This window comes from Canis lupus, chromosome 3 (genome assembly GCF_003254725.2).
Source record: "Canis lupus dingo isolate Sandy chromosome 3, ASM325472v2, whole genome shotgun sequence".
Lineage (NCBI taxonomy): Eukaryota > Metazoa > Chordata > Mammalia > Carnivora > Canidae > Canis > Canis lupus.
The window spans coordinates 25,930,189-25,950,769 of NC_064245.1; the positions used below are offsets into that span (position 1 = coordinate 25,930,189).

At 46.9% G+C, this 20,581-nt stretch overlaps 1 protein-coding gene across 3 annotated transcripts in view; it reads right to left on the reverse strand.

Annotated features, from left to right (window-relative positions):
- The window catches only part of CKMT2 (creatine kinase, mitochondrial 2), a 31,644-nt gene that overhangs the window by 10,401 nt on the left and 662 nt on the right, over positions 1–20,581 (reverse strand). For all 3 annotated transcript variants that reach the window (XM_025438164.3, XM_049108315.1, XM_025438163.3), the window contains exons 2-5: positions 4,796–4,967; positions 3,082–3,280; positions 1,550–1,645; positions 839–1,060 (exon numbers count right to left, since the gene is read on the reverse strand). In XM_025438164.3, the coding sequence (XP_025293949.1) occupies positions 839–1,060; positions 1,550–1,645; positions 3,082–3,280; positions 4,796–4,947 (669 nt within the window). In that variant the 5' untranslated portion in view covers positions 4,948–4,967. The remainder of the gene's footprint in view (positions 1–838; positions 1,061–1,549; positions 1,646–3,081; positions 3,281–4,795; positions 4,968–20,581) is intronic.

The window sequence follows — 20,581 nt, forward strand, 5'->3', positions numbered from 1 at the left end:
AACATGAATATGGATACAATATATTCAAATCTGATTACACTGAGGTAAGAAGAGGATACACAGAGACAAGTCCTACAATCTGAGTGGAAGGGGTGGGGGACAGTAGCCAGGATAGGCTCTGTGGCCTTACACTGGAAACCACAAGTGGCTACCTGAGGCAGAGTACAGCTTGTTCTGCAACAGAACAGGCAGAAGGTTGGCCTGATGGCCGCAGACACCAGGAGACTGAGGCCTGTACAGACCACAAAGCTAGCTTACTTGTCTGGTATGGCAGTGGGGCATATTTTGTGGCATTGCATCTTCTGAAATGACAGATACTTTGTTTCTGCTTTGCCCTGGAGTTAAATTAAAAGTTATTTTGAAACTGCTATCCCTTTTTAGCTGTACTACTGGGAAAATAAAAGACTTCGGTTTTGTGTCCCCTAGCATTAGAATGAAGCTGTAGAGGGCTCATGGAGGCAGCAGAAATCCCAGCTGGCTCCATGGGAATCAGGGTAGGCCTTCCACCTCGACTTCCAAATTTCCTTTCCAGATTTTCCTGGCTTGCAGGGCCTTCCTTGGTTGTGGCAATGGAGACCATCCTCAACAAGCAAGGGGATCCTCCCTTTAACCTCCACCAATGAATCCCCCAGACCCCCAACTCCAGAACGGAGTTTCCTCTGCAGATTTTAACCAGACTCTTCAGTGGCTTGACGTCAAGTTTTAAGGCTTAATTTTCCTTCCTAATACTGAATAGGATACAGTCCCAGCAAGCTCCCCATGAGGCCTCACTGGGCCCATTAGAGCTCTGGTCACAGTCCCACCCCAGGCAGGGCCCGATGGTTCAAGGGCCACTCACATCTATGAGCCGTTGTTGGTCCTGCTCAGTCATCTCGGACAGCTTGTAGTAGCGGCCTGCCAGGTCCCCTTTGAGGCCCTCCAGGGCTGTGATGGCCACATTCTCCACCTCCCTTCGCTCAGCCCGGGTGCAGGCAGGTGGCAGGCTCAGCCCGCGGATGCTGCGGCCTGTGCGCACCCGAGATGACAGCACATAGCGCTCATCAAACTGGCCCTGGGTGATCTGCCAAAGCAGAGCATGGGGTTACCACAAGCCCGCCATGGACTATAGCCGTGTCACAACCACAGTGGGCTCCAACCTCCTGACCTGCAGTATCCCCTGCTGGGGGCCCTCAGGCACTGTGCACAACACGCTGGACACATTTTGGCATGATGGGGGCAGGAGTCCTATAGATAAGGGGCAGAGCTACTTTGTGCGGTGTCATCTGGAATCCTTAACCCACTAGGTGTGGGATTTTAAAAAAGGAACTGCTTTAGGAAAGGCTTGCAGTTCCCAGTGACCAGCACCACCCTCCTGGTATTTATTAAAGAAAACAAAGATTTCAGGACCTTTCTGACCTCCTTAATCCTCTGGGGAGTAGGCTATGCCGGGGCCATCACAGATCTTGCCGAGGGCATCTGACCCAGGCTGAGTAGCCCTCCTCTCAGGTGCTCCTCATGCCAGGCTCTGGAGTGCAAGCTTCAGGGCAAAGTAGAGGGGGCTGCAACCTACCTTGGATGCATCCAGATCCGTGGGGTGTTTCATCACCCTGGGGTCATAACCATTGTGCCTTAGTTTGATAACAGGATCAAAAAGGTCAGCAAACACCTGTAGAAAGGGAGAGGTACCCGTTTCCTCTTTAATTGGTTCCTCTATTAAAAGGTAATTCCTTTCATTTGCCCCCTTTTACCTTGAGGGCCAGAGCTGATGCCCTCGGCTGTAATTCTCAGTGCTGCCACGCAGGAAATGTGAGTACATCGATGGCTAACAAATAATAGGAACAGGCCACTTCCCTAGTGCCTCTGCCAAGCTCACTGCCATGAGACTGAGCAAGAAGATCCTGTGTTTAAAGATTTGAGGGTTTCCTTAAAAGTTCTTTGTGAGGTAAAAGAAGCTGCCAGAGCAGTTTGTGGCCAAAAGAGGTGATCAGTGGATCCCCGGGTGGCTCAGTGGTTTAGCGCCATCTTCAGCCCAGGGTGCAATCCTGGAGACCAGGAATTGAGTCCTGGGTTGGGCTCCCTGCATGGAACCTGCTTCTCCCTTTATCAATCTCTCTCTCTCTCTCTCTCTCTCTTATGAATGAATAAATAAAATCTTAAAAAAAAAAAAGAGGTGATCAGGTTCTAGAGTTTGAACATAATAAATTCATTGAAAACCAGCTGTACTACAAGAAAAGTGCACGGCAGCAGTCAGGGCAAAGCCAGGACCTCTCACCCCAGCCCAAACTCTTTGTGCAAAATCTTTTTTTTTTTTTTTAAGACCAAAAACTTCAGGTGTATCCTTTAGGTAAAGTAACGTTAAGAGGAGTCATGACAGAGTACCTGCCTGTGGGAAGTGGGTGGCCAGGTGGGGGAGCACATTAGGTCCAGGGAGCCACTTCTAGTCCGAGACTGGGCACCCAGAGCGTGCACTGCTGTCTGTGAATGAACTACCAGTCTTGTTTATTCAAGGCAACCCCTCCCTGCTCTCGATGGCTGTTTTCCCAGGGAGCTGCCTTCAGAAGGGTGCTAAGGAAGCTCCCTGCAACTTGCTGTGATGTACAAGTTGCTCTGTTGCTGCACGGTGCCTGAGCTGGGCTAGTGGCAGACCATCCTATGCTTCTGCTCCAAGGATGAGGACACGGAGATCATGGCATTTCTTGGAAAGACTTGATAAACTCGGTGTCCATGGAATCAGTTATTCCCAAACCAGTCACAGACCATCCTTCCTCCATAAAGGCTAGCCACAAACACACCATCTCCTAATGCCTTATTGGTGAATACCTATCACCAATAAATCACGAGAGTTTATTTTTTGGCTGTATCAATTCATCCCCTTGACAGTCTCAACTCTGTCCTACAACTGTTCTTCCCTGAGGTGGGATACTAGAACAGCAGCAAAGGAAGCCTTGTCCCTGGGAAGCTATAAACCTCCTTGTTCCAGAAAGCATTCCGCATGTTCTGCTGAAGCTGGCTTCCCTTTATGAACACTGGCCCCATAGAGAAGAGACGGACTCTGGGACCCAGAACATCCCTCCCACTCCGGAATCAGCACCCAAGTTTTACCTCATAGGACTCCTCATCACCAGCCACCATGCCCACGGTCTTTATGAAAGGGTGGCCAGGGTTGTCCACTCCAGTCTGGATACACTGGTCCAGTGTGTAGCCATTGGGTGTCACCTTGTTGCGGAGCTTGGCGTAGATGGCTGGGGTGAGGCACTCAGCCATGCAGTTGTTGTGCTTTCGCAGATCAGGGTAGTCTGCACTGCACAAGGAGGAGAGAGGCTTTCAGGGAGCAGCCTACGAAAGGGCTTTGTTTCTGGCCATCCCTCCACCAGAAGGATGGCCTCTGGCCAGCAGGCATGGGGAAGTGTAGCTGGGAGTCATGATTAAAAAAAACCAGTCCCCTGAACAGCCAGAGAAAGGAACCTGGCCCTGCTTAAGGATTTCATGATGCTGGCTGTCAGAGCCAAGAGACTATGGCTTATGTTCATATAAAGAAGAGACAGTGAAAATTAGAAAATAAATGGCAATGCCATGCAGCCTTTTTTTTTTTTTTTTTTTTTTTTTTTTTTTAACCTAGCAGTAAAATGCAACAGCCACATTTCGGTGCCTTAGGTCTGTAGTGGAGAGACTAGAAACCTGCCAGTGGAGCTGCACAGAAATTCAGTTATTTATTGGTCCTCTGTCTATGGTGTAAGATCCATCAGAGCAGAGTCTCTCTGCTGAGAGACTGAGAACAGTGGCTGGCTACTGCAACAGGGATTCATTCAGTAAGTATCTGTTGGAACAGTACACAGAAATCAATGAGGTGCTGACAGTGGGAGGGGTACTAGCTGAAGAGTAGGGGATTCAGGACAACCACAGGTTCAAACACAGGGAATCTCCCCTCAGGAATTCCTGAGGTACATGGTACGTGTTGGTAATTCCCACAAGAGCCAAAGAAGATCTCTGAGAAAAACATCAAGTCTTTCTCATCTCTCCTCTACACCTGCCTCTAAGAATCTCTTCAACTCAGCATCGCAGGCCAACTCGACTGAGCATGTGCTGGATCATCCGTGGTGAGGGGCCAAGGGCTGAGAAGTCGTGTCCATCTTCATGGCACTTCCCCACTTTCCATCTGCAATGGCCTTTAAGCCGATACTTTAATCAACACCCTAACATCATTCTCCAGAAAGTGGGACAGCAGTGAGTGAAGCATGCATGGGTCTGGAATGAGGGTCCTTGGTTTGCACTTGGCTGCACAAGGCATGTGAACTTGGTAATTTTTCTAAGCCTCTGTTTTATCACAAAGGGATGCTAAGGTAATTAGATACGCCACATATAGTGCTTAACACACCTAAAAATGCCCAACAAATGTCCATTATTACTATTATTATTATTCAACTAGACCACAAGCTCCAGGCAGGAATGCAGACACTGCACTTCCTTGAATTCACCACCATTACTGTGCTTACGGAATGTCAAAAATGATGGTCAGGGGGTGCCAGGGTGGCCCAGTCGGTTAAGCATCTGCCTTCAGCCCAGGTCAAGATCCTGGGTCCTGGGATCGAGTCCCACAGTGGGTTCCCTGCTCAGCAGGGAGTCTGCTTTTCCCTCTCCTTCTCACTCTCCCTCTGTGTGCTTGCTCACTCTCTCAAATAAATAAAAATCTATATTTAAAGAATGGTCAATTTGACCTAGTCATTCTCAAAAACAGAAGGCCCCTTGCTGACAGTTTCAGCAGGGGAAGCATATTTCTGGCCGACACGTGGAGTTCTTCTAAAGCCAAAGGACTTACCTTGGCGGGAACAGCCTATGCTGCTCCCGGGCCTCAGCACACACATTCTGCTGGTTCAGCAGGTACCCAGTGGTGAGGGCACTGGTGCCCACGGTGGCAAGTAACAGAGAAGCACTGCGGCCAGTGAGCAACTTCGAGAAGGCACTGGCCATCTTTCCCCTCGGATCAGTGTCTGAAAGCAGAGATGCCAGATTAGACAGCCTCATGGGTGGACCTGAATCACAGCATAGAGACCACCAGGCAGGAGAGAGAATGGCAGGAGCCACAGCCTCTCTTTCGGTCTGGTTTGGTTTTCTCTGTCTTCCTTTCTCCCCCAAGCCCCTTCACACTGCTTGGGGAAATCCGGGTAGTTCTAGACATTGTGAATGTCAAGCTGCCTGAAGTCCATTGCCATTTTCCCTGGGTAAGAATACAGGAAAAATAAGAACAGAGGATTTCTGCTTCTGGCTGTTTGACAGACCAGGTGCTCCTTTGGGTCCTGCCACTGCACAATGAGGAGAGCCTCAAAAGGACAGGTCCCTGGGCTTGGAAGAAGTAGAGGAAGTCTGAGTATGACCCTCTACTCCATTTGCCCCAAGTGAACTGATGGTCAGAGCTCAGGGTAACAAGCAAGGAGGTTTGGGTGATCTTGAGGATGGATATCCATCTGAGCCCTAAGGTCAGGATACCAGTAGTGAGGTGGAGCTCCATCTGTGACTCCCCTAGTCAGCCAGGACCCTGGAGAGGGGCTAAAGTGGTCCAAGGTCTGCTGACCACCAATCCCTGGCTCCCAGCAGCAGCATAATCAAAGCCTCTATGCAAAGTATACTTAATGTTGGCTCTGGTTTACTACAGATGAAGATCAAGCAATAAGCTCTCAAAGATCAGCAAGCATTCGAGGAGGAACTGGGAGTCAACAGAGTCAAACTATGTTTTAAAAATGAGAATGAAAATAAAGAGTAGCTAGTTAACAAAAGAGCCACGAAAATAGGTACTTTAGGAAGAAATAGACGGTAGAAGGACAGCCTGAGATGCAGCTAAAATGTAGAAAACGTGTACATCTAAACAAATACTTCTATAACATCAACAAAGAATGGAAATCAGTGTAAGCACAGGCCCAGATAGATACCCTGCTGTGTCTGCTATTGCTTAGAGATCAGAAGGACCGGTTAGTTGATCCGCAGCATCACCCAGCAGGGAGCTATTTAATGTGGGCTGTTGAGGGCAGAACAATAGAACAGGTTGCTCTAAGTACTCTCTCATTATGTTCATCTCTGTGATGCCCAAATACAGGGGGTGGGGAATTTTTTTCCCTAATGTTTAGAAGGTTCCAAGGACTGTTTCAAGATCCTCCAAGCTTAGTTCCAGGAAAGAGCCCACTGAGGTACGTGTCTGTGGCTGAAAACCTGGCCCACCCAGTAGAAGACAGACTGTTAATAAGGTGAGTTTGGCACGGCCTTTCACACAATTTTAAGAGCAGCCTTTTGAGGTCCACTTTCTCCCATGATTATATTTTGGGACCTGAGATCCTTCTGTGAACTTTATGCTTCCAGAATCTCCACCCAGAAGTCTCTATTTTAACTTTTTTTTTTTTTTTTGAGCAATACTAGGGAGAAACTTGGACGTCCCAACCAAAAGCACCAGAGTCCTTGAAAGAATTTAGGACATTATTTTTCTACGTTAGTCCAGGAAATCAGATTATCAGAGAGCCTTTCTTCTGTGCTAATGTCTAAAAACAATTCCCTCAGTCTTAAAGACAACAGAAATTACTTTAGTAACCCACAGGCAAGATAAATAGGCCATTCCTTAAAGCTGTCCTAGGGACTTGGCCTGGCCCAACATTAATCTCACACCACACGACTTCAGGCTGTTGTTGGTCTCCCTCCTCAGAGAACTGCACCAATACCTGCCTGGCCCTTGTGCATGACAGGCAACACTAACGTATGTCTTTCAGCCCTGCTTTAGCTGCATTAGACACCCTCTGGTCTCCTTCCTGAACAGCAAAGTAATGCTGTAATTTCTGAGGTTTATCATAGAATTCATCAAAGTAAGAAGTTTTGTCTAAATTCTTTCCAGGGAACATAAGGGCTAAACAATAAGCTAGGACTGTCCAGAGTACAAAGTCCCTTTGTTTCTGAGCCTGACTTCAAACGTCTTGATCTTTATTTTTCTTAATTTGCTTGAATGCTGATATGTGTTCACGTCCGAGTCTGTTTGAGAAGACTAGGCTTAAGCAGAGTCAGGAGGAAGTGGAGGGAATGGTGTCTGTGTGCAAGCCACTGACAACTGGTGGTCTTCAAAGGTCTTCTTCCCTGTAAGAGTGATGTGTAGGTGGGTGTTGGACTCAAAATCTTCAGGTTTGAAATGTATCTATGTTTTATTTTTGGGAATAACAATATTAATTTACATCCAAGAGTTCCAACATTGTACTCTGAACCATGATACAGGATTCCTGCCGATAACCCTGTGGAAGCTTTTGTCGCAAGCTAAGCAATCCTGGAGCTGAAATTCTTTAATGTTCTTGCTTTAATTCCTTCTGGAGAATTGACATGGACTCAAAGTTTTGGTGAAGTGAAGAATTCCTGTTTCCTTGACTATGTTGTTCTCTTTCCAAGACACATAGAAACACTGAATTTCACCGTTGAGATTCCAGTCGATAAATTTGAGAGTAAGATTGAGCTAAAGTTCTCATCAAACAGCCTAGGGACCCTGGGAGCAGCTGCTCCCTAAAGACCTAGAGCCAGGCTTGCAATAAAACTGTTTTTCCTCGTGACTAAATAAAATCTCTATTGTGTGTTAAAAGTTAGTCGTTGAAAAGCTGCACAGGACAACATTGCTTTGTCTTACAGAATCTATTACCCAGGAGGCCCCAAATTTTCCATAATCATCTGCCCCTAAAGCCCCTGCTTACAAGAGGCTGGATTTGCTATTTACATAGATTGTAAAATGGTAGGTAACGTGTGGCATAAAAAAGCCAAGCTGGGCAAAGGCATATAAGAGATAATCCACATCTACCAAAGGTGTCAGTATTTGGCTTTGCCCAGTTTTCACACATGGTGGTTCTATAAGTCAGTCTATCTTGTGAAACCAGCAGGACCAATGTTTGAAGCATAAAGAAATCTGAGGCTTCCTTGCAAAGCTTTTTTAGTTTTTTTTTTTTTTTTCTTATTCTTTCCATGCCCCAAGCATTAGCATAACATACTGAACTGTTCTGTGAGGAGATGGCTGGAGAGAGGAGATGAGGGGCCAGAGCAGCTGTGGTGCTTCTCCAGGGAGAAAGGCCTCAGCATCCAGACACCCTCACGAGGGGGAGAGGGCTCCACTGTAAGGCTTTGGCTTTTGCTGTTCATTTTGCTGGACCGCTTGCTTGAAATTAAGCATCATTCCCAGTTTCTCTGCATAATAGCCTGTTTGTTTCCTTCCTGGCACTCATCCCCACCTCTAATTATTTTATCTGCTTTGTTTGCTGACCATTTCACCCAAATAAATTATAAAGTCCTCAAAGCCCCCAAACTTGGTTTCTTTCGCTCACTGTTGTATCACCATTGCCTGGCACAGCACCTGGCACAGCACCTGGCACTTGGTAGGCGCTCGGTAGCATTCTTTAGTAAGTGAATTCTACGCTTCTTGCTGGGGTAGGAAGCCACTCTGAGGCTTGGCAGGGTCCACATGAGAATGCTGGTGTCATCTGAGTGGGCCCAGTGGGGGATGTGAGGCCAGAGAACTGAGAGGACAGGCATAGGAGCACAGGCAACAGAGAAGTTTCGAAGCCAGCTTCCCTCGCCTTATGATACCCGGTGGTCACTGTTCCCTGGGAGAGGAATCCTGACTTATTTGGGGGAAAGAGGCAAATGTCAACTAAACGAACCCATTAAGGAAAGTTGTGAAAAGCTCACACAGCAAATTCCACACACATTCAGGGACTATCATGGAGCCCAGAATGCTCTAGACACAGGGCAGCAGCCTGACTTTCAGGTTGAGAGCTCTAGAGCTGGGTGCTGATCTTATATACACACACATATATATATATTATTATATATTAATAAATATTACATATATTCATATATACATACCATATACATAATATATGTTCTAATATAGATACGTAGATACATAAAATATATAATATAGAAAAGAAATGTATTTTAAAATATCAAAACAGGAAGACAAACCATGAGAGACTCTTAACAATAGGAAACAGACTTGCTGGAAGGGAGGTGGGTGGGGTTTGGGGTAACTGGGTAATGAGCATTAAGGAGGGCACGTGTTGTAATGAGCACTGGGTAGGATATAAGACTGATGAGTCACTAAATTCTAACTTGAGACTAATAATACACTATAGGTTAACTAAATTGAATTTAAATACAAATTTTTAAAAATAAAATCAGTTTACTTACTGCGCTTTTGTGTTATGCAGTAAACCATACTATTTTGTTTTGATAAAATTATTACTGTTTGGTTAAGTATTGCTTCTCACTGCCCCTCCAGTTTGGACTTTACTGTCCATCTTCCCCGTGACTGCACTATAGCCTGGTGCCTCAGTCGCACAAAGCTTCTCTGTGCCCCCCTAGCCCTCGCTGACTGCTTTCTCTCTGAGTTTCTAAAGCACTCATGGGCTGCTCATTCATTTGCAAGTATAGTGCACAGGTTTTTGACACCTGTTGGTGAACTCAACTGTCTTGTATCTCCTGTCATGTTAAGGAACTGCCCACTGTGTTTGCATTGTCTTCCCATCTGATGGCTTCAAGGACAGGAACCTAGCTATCTGCCACAGATGCTTGCACATAGTAGCTGATCAATAAACATTTTTTCTCTGACTTATTTTTGAGCCATGCTTTGGCTGATTTCCAGAAGGAGGAACTCCCACCATCCTCCTGCTTATCTCCTTTCAGACAATGCCTGTAGATCTAAGGGAATGGACCCTTTCCTTGGGCTCTTCCCCCAAGGCACCTGTAACCCCTCTAGCCTGGCTCTTTTTGCTCCCAAGAACTTCTTTTAGTTTGCTATAAAGCCTCAGGCCTGGTATCTAAGCCAATTTAGACTCAGTTTGGTAAGCTAGCTTCCTAGGTCAAAACTTAGGGGAAAAAAATCTACTTACATCACATTAAACATCCCTTTCAGCTACTGATTTTGAAATCCTAGCATAAAAGCAACCAAGCCAGGCTATTAGGCTGGATGTGTCAGCACCTCCCTGCTCAGGTTCCTAGTCTCTCCAAGCTGCCCAAGAACAAAGCAGCCCCTGACCTGATCTTTCGACCATAACGGATCAGCGTGGTGGGGGCTCACTCAGCCTGACCTCAGCTGTTTCCCAGGGAGATCCAGTAGAAGGTGTCCCACAGACGAAGCCTCCCAGCAGAGCATGAAGCCTCATGTGTGTGTGTCCTTCCATCAAGAATCCCCTGAATGAGTAGGTAGGTGGGGAAGGAAGAGGCGGATGAGGAGCCAGTGCTGGGTATTGGGGAAATCCAACTAAAATCTGTCATCTAGAACTGCCTCTCCACAAAGTATAGGAAGGATTTTCATTACTACCCATTAAGCCAGGCTGTGATGCACATCACAGTCAGTCCACTAAAGAAACTACAAGAACAGAATAAAATCTCACCCTTTTAGAGAACCATGCTGAGAGAACCCATTACATACATGTTCTCGAGGTAACTCAAGAAGACATGACCACTATTTGTCACACAGAGCTTATTTCAAATTCACCTGAAATTGGGGTGGCCATTGATGTTAGCTAATTGCCTTTAGCCAAAGGAAAATTAAGCTTCTTCTGTCTCTGTGCCAGCAGGTAGCTTTACAACTCGGAACCTGGCACCTAAGTTGAACTAGCATCCTCCTGAGACTAGGAGCTTCTCTTCCTTGAGTATACATTTCAAAGAGATGGCTCCCAGGACCTTGAGAAAAACATCTCTGGGTTGTAAAACTGTCTGGAGGCTCACTTAGTCTTAGACTTATATACATCTCAAAGGGACAGAGAAAGAATTTACAAGTTTTTAAAGGAAATGCTCTAAGAAAAAGGGAGGGGCTCTTTCCCCTTTCTTTGGTAGGGAGCAATAATTTTGTTTCCTCCCCTTCCCACACGTAGGGGAGTACTGTGTCAGGGGCTCGGCAGGGCTCCAGGCAAGGTGGACATCCCTCAGAACTGATCCCATACTTTGAAGAGACAAGACCCAACGACCATAGGACAAGGCCACAATTTTTGTTGGTTCTCAAGCTCATTGGCCTGCACCAGAAGGTTTGCAGTAAATGCTGGATAAGAGAGAGAATGAACTGAGTCAGAAGGGACTTAGCAGTCATTTAGCCCAGCCTGAATGCAGGCACCCCTTTCCCGTCAGCCCTCCTTAAACACCAGCAGAGCTGGGCATCTCACCACTTCCTAGAGCAACGCATTTTACTGTGCATAACTGTAATTATTACATTTATTTCCGTACCTTAATGATGGAAACATCAAAATTAGCATTTTCAAAGCCATTTCAAGAGTATTTTCAAGTATTTTCTCCAGTCACCCCCAGGAGCAGCTATCTTGCCTCCTGTCACAGATGAGGGAATTCAAAAACAGAGAGGTTAACTGATAGCCTGAGGTCACATAGGTAGAGGAAAAGTCCATATCGAGTTTCAGGAGGCACTCATTTAAATGAAGATCCTGTTTTTATAAGATTTAATACTAGGGGTGCCTGGGTGGCTCAGTTGGTTAAGCAGCTGCCTCTGGCTCAGGTCATGATCTCGGGGTCCTGGGATCGAGCCCTGCATGGGCTTCAGCCCTCCTGGGTCACTACAAGTCAAGGGGTATGCACTCTGCCAGGGGAGCCAGAGCCCAGCGGGAGCTCCTGGGAGGGCACGGTCTGCTTTGAGACCACATCATTCTGCCACACTGTGCTTGTCTAGTTTTAATCAGACCCACGTATTGCTCGCCCCCACCTGCCCTGTGACTAGTACTAGGTCACGAACCACAAAGGATTAGAGCAGAAACACTGACTAAACACCACATGTGTTTATGTTTATGTACCATGTACATAACAGATGGCTGTGGATGCCTGCATGCAGTGCCTCTTTCTGGCCAGCTGCTTTCCAGGCATCTCCCAGGTGGGAGTATGGCCATTTTGCCCTCAGCCCACACCAGATTCAATCTACCTTTGAATGCCACAGAAAGAAAGAGAACAATAAAGGCCAATTATACCCTGTTCTATGGCTGGGTCCCTAATATTCAGGATGAGGACATGGCATCCCAGGCCACAGTCACTAATCTAAATTTGGCTTTGGAGGGAATCTATGGAAAATAATTGCCCTGAAAATTAGAGAGTTGAATTAAGCTGGGACTGAATCTGCCTAGGATTTGCGGTGGCTGCCTATCTATCCCCAAAGGTTAATGGAAAACCCATGATGTGGGGACAACCCCAACTGATTCTAGATTCCAGAATACTTGCAGCTTCCACAGACAGATATGAATGAGGCCAAGGCCAACCACTCAGTGAGTAGCCCAGGCAAAGTAGGAACACAGCCTCCACAGTGGAGAAAATCACATCACAACCTAAAGGCTAGCCTTGAATCGCATTATTCATCCATCCATTTGTCCATCTGTCTGGCTGTCTATCCACCCACTCATCAATATTAGAGAACCAATCCCTGCGTCAGATGCTGGGGCTGCCCTCCAGAAGCTTATGGTCTGGAATGAGAGAGAGATCACTGTAAAAGCAGATCATTATAAAGTGACATGAGCAAAGAGAATTAATAGGAGAAAAGGTCCGAGTCTACGTGGTAGATTAGGGACATTTTTCTCGTGAAGATGAAAAATTGAGATTAAGCATTTAGAATGCATATGGCGCTTTTGATAGAAAAATTTTAACTAAGAAAATTTAAGCTGGTATTTTATAAGCCTTTATTTTATTCTACTAGTTGTGCCTTACTATGTTTTACAAACATATTGGTCTGCTATGGATTGGAAATTAATAACAGCTTTGCTACAGACAGTTTGAGAAGTGCTGCTCAGTTTCCTTACCGATACAATGGGGTGATCATAGGACCTACTCATAGAGGTTTTGTGATGATTAAATGAGCCCTTAGCACAAACACTGACAGAGGGAACAAGCAGAAGTGTTAGAAGTTCTTGTGGCTACTGTTACTAAATTGGTAAATTGGTGAGAGAGGGAGAGGTCTAGAGGCAGGGAAATCAGGTCCTAATGTTCTTGAATACACGAGGCAGGAGATTCTCCGGGCTTCAGCCATGGTGGTGGGAAGGCTTCATGGAAACAGATGGACAAATTTCCAAGATACTTAGTGGGCTCAGGGGGCTTTTGTGACCAGTCGAATGTGTGGGCAGGAGAGTCACGAAGGAGTCTTGGAAGACTCCCAGGTTTCTGACTTGAGGATTTCACTTGATTGGGAATCCTAGCTGGGGAGCAGGCTTGGGGTACAGGCAAGGGTAGGATGGTCAGGTTGAACTGGAGGTACCTGGGACGTATTCCAAGGGAAATTACTTTTCCTTTTTTTTCTTTTCTTTTTTTCTCTTTTAAAGTAAGCTCTATGCCAAACATTGGGCTCGAACTCACAATCCTGAGATCAAAAATCTCACGTGCTCTCCTGCCTCAGCCAGCCAGGCACCCCTGGAGGTTATGTCTTTTAATGTGATTGAGGCCTCATCAGAGAGGTCTAGACTGGAAAGGATGCCAACTATCCAACTATCCCCCTGTTCCTAAATGCTCTCCTTCGGCTTTCCTGGGGGCTCACACAGGCCCTACCTAGATACCAGCAGTGACAGGGAGTGAGTGGCCAGGAACATACACAGGTGTAGCATCATGATCAGAGGCTCTGAAGCCAGAAGGTCTGCATCTGAATCCAGCTCTGCCACTTACACTTCTCTATTGTCCCGAGAAAATGACTCTGCTTTCCAAGTCTTTATTTTCTCAAATGTAACATGAAAATAATAATAAGGATGAAAAATGATTACAGAGATAATCCAGGTGGAGTCTGCACAACAGCACCCAGCACTTACTAAGGGGAGAACATGTCTACTCGTCGTCCACTTTTGTTAATGTCACTTTGTGCTAATTTTGAGAGGTCACCTCTACCTGCTGCCACAGTGTTTGAGGACATTCGCCCTTCACCTTAGCAAACAGCCCAGCTTTGTCCAAGGGAAGTGGTCTGACGGCTTCCTCACTCCTTTCAACTGACAGAATTACCAACTGAACACACCGAGAGCACCCACCAGAGAACCCACCAGAGACGCAAAAGGCCTGAGCAAGTGATTATAGAGCCTGCCTGGGGCCACACGAGGTTCTTCCCAGGGATGACTTTGTCTTCCCAGGGATGGCACCCTTTTGTCTTACGCCTCAGTCAGGCCATTTCCTGGATCAGGCTGTCTTCTAGGGCCTTCCTGGGTTTACTTGACCAAGATTTACCCTTGGCCCTAGGCTCCCCTTCTGAGAATGCCTGGTCCTCCAGGGGTGTGCATCCCTGGCAGGCCAGGCCTGTTTCTGCCCTCCAGACTGCAACGCTTCTGTGTCTACGGCTTCCTCCTAGGTTCCTCCTAGGAACCCTCATTTCCTTCAGTCCTAATATCTTCTCCTTCTAGGCCCCGTCTGCAGGGACTGCTCAGGCCTGCTGCTTGTCCAGGGCACCACAGAGCTGGAGAGCAGGAGCTTTTCTGCAGGACAATTACACTTAGCTGCTCCAAGTCAGAAATTCTGCTCCTGTGGAGACCATTAAGTAAAGGTCCATGCTACACAGATGGTGCACAGACGCATGAAAAGATGCTCACCATCGCTAGTCACCAAGGAAATGCAAATCAAAACCACAATGAGCTATCACCTTCCACCTATCAGAGTGGCTAGAATAAAAAAGACAAGAAAGAACAAGTATTGGCAAACATGGAAAAAAAGGAACCCTTGTGCACCCTCGTTGGTGGAAATGCAAACTGGTGCAGCCACTGTGGAAGACAGTAGGGGGTCCCTGAAAACTGAAAATAGAAATACCATAGGATCCAGCCATTTCACTACTGAGTATCTACCCAAGGAAAATGAACACTAATTCAAAAAGATGTCTGTACTTTTATGTTTATTGCAGCATTATTTATAATAGCCAAGAATATAGAAGCAACCCAAGTGCCCATCAATAGATGAATGGATAAAGAAGGGTGGGGTGTGTACATGCACACAGGAATACTATTCAGCCATAAAAAAGAAGATCCTGCCATTTACAACAACATGAATGGACCTACAGGGTATAATGTTAAGTGAACTAAGTCAGACAGAGACAGAAAAAATACCACATGATTTCACTTATATGTAGAACTTAAGAAATAAAACTGAACAAAGAAAAAATAGACAATTGTTTTTGAAAAGATTCTCAAATACAGAGAACAAACTGGTAGTTGCCAGAGGAAAGATGGGTGGGGGTTTACGAGGTACATAATTTCAGTTATGAAATAAATTACAGAGTTGAAAAGTACAGCATAGGGAATGTAGTCAGTAAGACTGATAACATTGTCTGGTGACAGATGGTGACTACACTTACCGTGGTGAGTATAGAATGTTGAATCAATATGTTTACATCTGAAACTACTATAACACTGTATGTTAATTATACTTCATAAAAAAACAAAATCAGATAAGTAACTGTGAGGATGTGGAAAAGAGGGAACTTTGTGCACGACTGGTGGGAGTGTCAATTGACTGGTTAGTGACTATGGAAAACAGTATGAAGATAACTCAAAAATTAAAAAATAGAACTACCACATGATCCAGCATTCCCACTTCTGGTTATATGTTCAAAGGAAATGCAATCAGTATCTCAAAGAGAAAGCTGCATTTCTGTGTTCATTACAGCATTTTTCATAGTAGCCACAATATGAAACAACCAGTGTCTGCCAGTAGATGAGTGGATACAGATGTCACACACACACACACACACTCACGCACGCACACACACGCACAATGGAAGAGTATTTAGCCATGAGAAATAAGGACATCCTGCCATTTGGTACAACACAGGTGAACCTTGAGGACACTGTGTAGGTGAAATAAGTCAGACCAAGAAGAATACAGTATCGCATCAGTTATATGAAGTCTAAAAAACCGAACCCCTAGAAATAGAGTGGTAGTTACTAGGGGATGGGGAGTGAAAGAAATGGAGAGATGTTGGTCCAAGATTATTTCCAGTTATAAAATAAAAATGTCTTTTGTGTGTGGGGGGGGGAGGTTGGTGTGGGTTTGTTTGTTTGTTTGTTTGTTGTTTTTGGTGCTGAAACCTGGGAACATAAAATAAAAATTTCTGATCATCTAACGTACAGTATAAGGATTATAATTAAAAATACCATATTATATCCTTGAAAGTTGCCAAGAGAATAGATTTAAATGTTCTTACCACAAAATAGAAATGGTAATTACGTGATGCAATAGGGGTGTTAGCTAATGCTATGCTGGCAATCATTTTACAATACATACATGTATCCAATGCATGCTTTCAACTTACACAATGTTACATGCCAATTACATCTCAATAAAGCTGGAGGGGAGCAATAAATAAAGGCCCACGCAAAGGGCAAGGATAGGCCTTCTTTTGGCCTTAAAAGGCTCCTGCTGAGTAGTGCTGAGGAGGGTTAGGGAGGCAGGAGGTGACAGGGTGCAGCTCTACATTAGCCATCCCCATTTCAACTGTGATCCAATCACTGCTCAGAGAGACACTACAACCAGTTTGGAAAGCGAACCAAGAAACATCTATTAACAAGTGCAGAGCTGCTAGCCCAGCATCAAACTTTGAAAATCCATTCTGCAGAAATAAAGCTGCCAGTATATAAGAAGAGAGTCAATTATGATTATGATTATGGAACACTGTTTGTAGTGGCAAACAGACAACTAAAACCTGCAAGCCGTCTGTCCATTAAAGTGAGAAGGGTTGTATCAAGTGGGCACATTCATACAGTGGAATATTCCGCAGCTATTAAAGAATTAGGTAAGACTGCCTCCACTTACCCTTAACATCTATGCCATATTTTTTAGGTTAAAAGGAAAAACTACTTGCAGAGTAAGGAGTATGAGTGGTTCCAGTTTTATAACAGTGTAAATATATATGCATTTGCATATATTTATGTGAACAAAAAGTACCAAAAGTTCTTCATACTAGTTATTCAAACCACTAAAGAGGATTATGTCAGAGCAACAGACTTGGAGGAGGCAGATTATTAGTTTTTCTTAATAGAACTCTTTATTGTGTCACTTGCAAAAATAAGCTATATAATTTTATGGCTAAAAAAAGTACCAGGCTAAAACGTACATCAACTGTGAAGTGTGTTAGAAGTCCAGCTTTTGAGACTGTATCTCTTGACTGAGTTTTCTGCAAGAATGGGGCCATCAGGGCAGGGTGATGGCTCAGTAGCTCAGCGGTTTAGCGCCGCCTTCGGCCCAGGGCGTGATCCTGGGGACCCGGGATCGAGTCCCATGTGTCAGGCTCCCTGCAGGGAGCCTGCTTCTCCTCTGCCTGTGTCTCTGCCTCTCTCTCTCTCTGTGTGTGTGTGTGTGTGTGTGTCTCATGAATAAATAAATAAAATCTAAAAAAAAAAAAAAAAAGAATGGGGCCATCACATGTGTATTTGAAGAAAGCTTCACAGGGGATTCACAGGCCCCTGCTGGGTCTGGGAATCTGAGCCTTAGCAGCTCCATCTCTAGAAGGGCTTGAGGAGACCTCCCCCCAGGTGTTGTGAGGGTTAACAGGCTGCGGTGAGCACTGACTACATGCCAGGCCCTTCTCCCTTGATGACCCTAAGGGTCTGGGAGGGTTACTACTCTCTTCCAAAAGCCAACCCTGATTATCCCAACCAGCACTGGTCCACCCCTTCTCTGAATGTTTGTTCATTTTAGCTTATGCTTTTAGCATTTCAAGTGTTTCATTTAATTGTTTTATCTGTAAGCTGAGAATAAGCCTACATTTAAGAAGGAAACCACTGCATACATTCAGATCCACTGAACCTGCTCCGAAAACCAGCATCTGATTTCACTAAATGGATTTAACCACCTGGGCTCCTAAGTTCTTCTCCAGACCCCTGTTATATCAGGGGATCTTGCCCCCAGGTGAACTTTCGCTCTGCCTTTCCACTTGGGATGTCCTTTCCATCCCTGCATGCCCAAAGCTTTTTTATTTTTTTTAAATTAACATTTATTGAACTCCTATCATGAGCAGGCACCATGTAAGGAACCTTACAAACAGTGTTTTCAGTCTTTGCAACAATCCCGACAAGGAAGCATTATTTTGTAGTTGGGGAAACAGAGGCTCGAGAGAGGTTGGGTGACCTGCTCCAGATCTAGGGTAGGTTGAAAGAGCTGGGATTGAAAGCTACGTGTGTCTTTAGCCCTGAATTTGGGATCCTTGCAAATCGCAGCACCTCACTGGCAGCCCTGCACTGACCAGTAGTTGGAGGGAAAGCATCTGTGATTTAAGACCTGGGAGTGGGATTCCCTGGGTGGCTCAGTGGTTTAGCGCCTGCCTTCAGTTCACGGCCTGATCCTGGGGTCCCAGGATTGAGTCCCACGTTGGGCTCCCTGCATGGAGCCTGCTTCTGCCTCTGCCTATGTCTCTCAAGAATAAATAAAATCTTAAAAAAAAAAAAAAAAAAAAAAAAAAAAGACCACAGGACCCTGCCCTCAGACTCCCCAAGACTTGTAGAAATGCATTTATCAAAAGAGCTCCCAGGCACAGGAACGTCACCTCAAAGCAGGTGACTCCGCAGAGTCCCAGAATATTACAAACCATGCCCTTTCCTTGTCCTCAGGCTCCAGAGGTAGCCCAGATATCAGGGTTTCTCTGTCCACCCCACTGGGCTATCAGGTGACCACCGTGCCTGCCAGCCATGCAGGGGATGCGGGGCCAGCCTGCCTTGGCTGCGGAGGTGGGCCATGGGCTTGTCTTCTCTCTCCGCCCCTCCTGTGCCCTCCCTTATGCAGCAGTAGGGATTGCAGGGATGAGGAGGGCGGTGGTCTCTAGCCCTCACCCCATAGAAACCGTCTGCCTGTCTCCTTAACCCCGAACACCTCTAGGGCTCCTGATTTGAAAAGCACTGTTTATAGCACCGGGGATAAAACCTGGCAGAGATCCTGGGCTCTGAGACCAGCGATTGAGTCCCGCAGTGGGCTCCCCGCATGGAGTCTGCTTCTCCCTCTGCCTGTGTCTCTCTCTCGCTCTCTCCATTCTCTGTGTCTCTCATGAATAAATAAAATCTTAAAAAAAAAAAAAAAAATCCTGGGCTCTGAGCCAGGGAGGTTTCTATCTGGGGGAAGGTCTCAGCAGAAGGCAATAATATTATGTTTGTTGCTACTTGCCCTCTCCGTAAAAAACCAAGAAACCAGCATATGAAGGCTTTTGGTTAGAGTGCCCAAGAGCCATCTCTCCGGCCTAGGTAGGCATACTGGGAGTCTGGGACCTGGTGGAAGAGTTTTGTCTGGTTCTGTCACTTTCTAGAATGTGGAGGCCTTGGTCCGTCACTGCCTCGATTTGGAGATTCCTGGTCTCCCTGACTGTCCTGGAGCGAGATGTCCCGGGTGCCTTTCTGCTGACTCAGAGTTATTCCTGGCCGGGCCAGGCGCCGCGTCCATGTGTTTGAACTCCTTGGGGCTGGAGGGCAGTGGAAGGCCAACGGGAGGACCACGTGCCAGCTTTCCTTCCAGAAAGTCACCCCAAAACAGAGGACATGCTCGGGGTTGGACCAGTTCCACAGAACACTCTGAACAGATTCCCATGATGTCAGTCCACCAGGCCAGCAGCAAATGGCTGTCCCCTCCCAATTCTCCCAGAGGGCACAGGGTTCGAGTTCCCTCACCACCTCTAGATATCCTGGCCACCTCTCTTCCATTCCGCAAGTAGAAAGTGATAAGCACGAGGTACTGCTGGTCCTTCCCCCCCAACCAGAGGCCTCTCCTAGGGCTCCTGACAGGGTGGGGTCATGGCCACTACATGCTCCTCTCTCGCAGGTAAATGGTTTTCAAGGAAACAGGAGATGTCTGGTCCTGCGAAACGCTGTAAAGGAGTGGGTGCCTTCTCCCCTGCCCAAGGAAAGGGATCTGTGTGGCCTCCGGCAAGGGTGGCCGTGCCCTCCCACAGTCACCTTCAGGCCTGGCGCCCTGCAGGGCTCTGGCTCAGTGGGCAAAGGCGGCCAGGGGCTCCTGTACGCTGCGGCAGCGATGGAGGCCCAGGGCCTTCAAGGCAGCCGCAGGCTGCTCCTGCCTCTGAGCACCAGGGCCCCCTCCTCCTCACCCCACCTCCCACCCTGTGGTCTGCTGGACCTTCCTCAGGCACCTCTTTAGGGAAACTGGCGGGGCCCAGGGCCCATTCCCTAAGGATCTAGGACTCGATCATGGAACTGGCAGGGTCCGAGGATGCAGGGGGCCCTTGTGCCCTTCGCTGACACGGAGCCTTGGCCCACAGAAGGGTCAACTCTAAAAGCTGGGTTTGGGGGAAAATCACCTTTAAGTGCGGAGGAGGAAGTGGATCCCACACAGCCAATAATACCCAGGTAGCCTCCCAGAGCTGCTGGGCCGGAGGCCCCCTGCCAAGCTCCCGGCGGGGGGGGGGGGGGGGGGGAGGGCTTCTCCTTGAGCCCAGAGCAAACAGCCCGAGGACACGGGCCCAGCCACGGGGCTGTGAGAGCGACAGGAGGAAAAGCGGCCCAAGCAGCATCACCTTGTCACAAGGGCACGAACCGGCCTCACGGATTCCCCTGACCCCAGGGCCGCCGGGCCAGGGCGTTTGGTTTCCGGCGCTTCTCGCTGTCACACCCGCCGGGGCATTTGGAGGCAGACGTGTCCCCCACCCAAGGGACCAACC